Source organism: Protobothrops mucrosquamatus, unplaced genomic scaffold, assembly GCF_001527695.2.
Source record: "Protobothrops mucrosquamatus isolate PMUCROS unplaced genomic scaffold, P.Mucros_1.0 scaffold6827, whole genome shotgun sequence".
Classification (NCBI taxonomy): domain Eukaryota; kingdom Metazoa; phylum Chordata; class Lepidosauria; order Squamata; family Viperidae; genus Protobothrops; species Protobothrops mucrosquamatus.
In genome coordinates this window covers 6,080-7,421 of record NW_015392642.1, presented here as the reverse complement: position 1 = coordinate 7,421, position 1,342 = coordinate 6,080, and the positions used below count along the sequence as shown (strand labels likewise).

General features: G+C 53.1%; 1 protein-coding gene across 1 annotated transcript in view; it reads right to left on the bottom strand.

The window, feature by feature from the left end:
• LOC107300374 (rho GTPase-activating protein 39-like) overlaps positions 1 to 137 on the bottom strand; it is a gene marked incomplete at both ends in the record, with an annotated part of 11,422 nt that extends 11,285 nt beyond the window's left edge. The window contains one exon of the mRNA XM_015829709.1: positions 64 to 137. Coding sequence (XP_015685195.1) covers positions 64 to 137 — 74 coding nt within the window. The remainder of the gene's footprint in view (positions 1 to 63) is intronic.
• Between the last annotated feature and the right edge of the window lie 1,205 nt (positions 138 to 1,342).

Genomic DNA, 1,342 nt, shown 5'->3' with positions numbered 1-1,342 from the left:
TCCCATCTCCCGAGGCCACCTCGAAGGACAACGCAAAAGAGGGGTGTGTGTGTGGAAAGATACCTTCTTGGCGCCCGTCAACGCTGCTTTCTGGAGCTTGCTGTAACAATACTTGGCGTAAGTGCTTACCGCCACCCCTACAAGAGAGAAGGGAGGAAGGAGAGAGGAAGAGGAAGAGAGAAAGAGAAGAAAAAAAAAAAGTCAGAGCACAGACAGTTCATGAGCGGCCACCCCAACAGGAAGAGGCTAAGAGGAGAGACCCAAGCAGTTGACCGAGAAGAAGCCACGCAACCAGAAGAGGTGTCCTGTGTGAGAGGTCCCACGTCCCAAAGGTGCTTCTTCAAGACGCAACTGGACTTTCTTGTTTTTCCTTTGAAGATGTTTCGCTTCTCATCCAAGAAGCTTCTTCGGCTCTGGATGGATGGTGGGGAAGGGAAGGATTTATACTCCTTACAGAAAGCCGGTCATTTGCATCCTTTTGGAGAGTCGTTGAGGCCACCTGGAGGTTTATCTGTGTCTTCAGGGTCACCTGAGTGGTGCAAATGGGCGTGGAGCCTTCTCTGTGTTGTAGACTGGAGATAGATGATGCCGTATCCCTCAACCTCTGTTGAGAAAGGGCTGTTCAATTTGGACACAGATGGCCTCTTTGACCCCCTCTTTCAACCCAGCTGTCCAGAATGTGGACTTGGATAAACCTCCAAGTGGCCTCAACGACTCTCCCAAAGGAGGCAAATGACCGGCTGTCCACGAGGCGTATAAATTCCCCCACCATCCGGTCAGAGCTGAAGAAGCTTCTTGGAGGAGAAGCGAAACGTCTTCAAAGACGAACAAGGAAGTCCAGTGGCCTCCTGAAACATCAACCAGGGGACAACCATGAGCTGGAGGACAGTAGACAAGAGGTCCGAGACCTTCTTCCCATCTGTCTTGAGCATCTTCCTGACGTCCCTACTCAAGAAGGACCCCTGTGGGGCCGAGACGCTGTTCGGAGAAGATCCCATCCTAGCAACTTTCTCTGGAGTTCCATCAAGTCAACCCTTGGCCAACTCTTCCTTCTTCCTTCTGCCTGCTCCTCAATGGCCACGAACTTCAAATCCAGGAGAATTACGGCTAACGGTCTGGGACCACAAGCGAAGGGATGATTAGCCTTGGCCCGGAGAGGACTTCCAAGCCAGGGCTTTTCAACCAGTGGTACGGGTACCACCTGTGGTACATGGGCACCTGGCAGGTGGTACGCGACCATCCTAGAAAAGTGGTAGCGGGGGAGGGGAATGAGCTGAACCGGTGGCAGCACCGCACAAGCCTGAGCGAGAGATGAGTGGAGCTGCAGGGCTGTCAGGGCTCA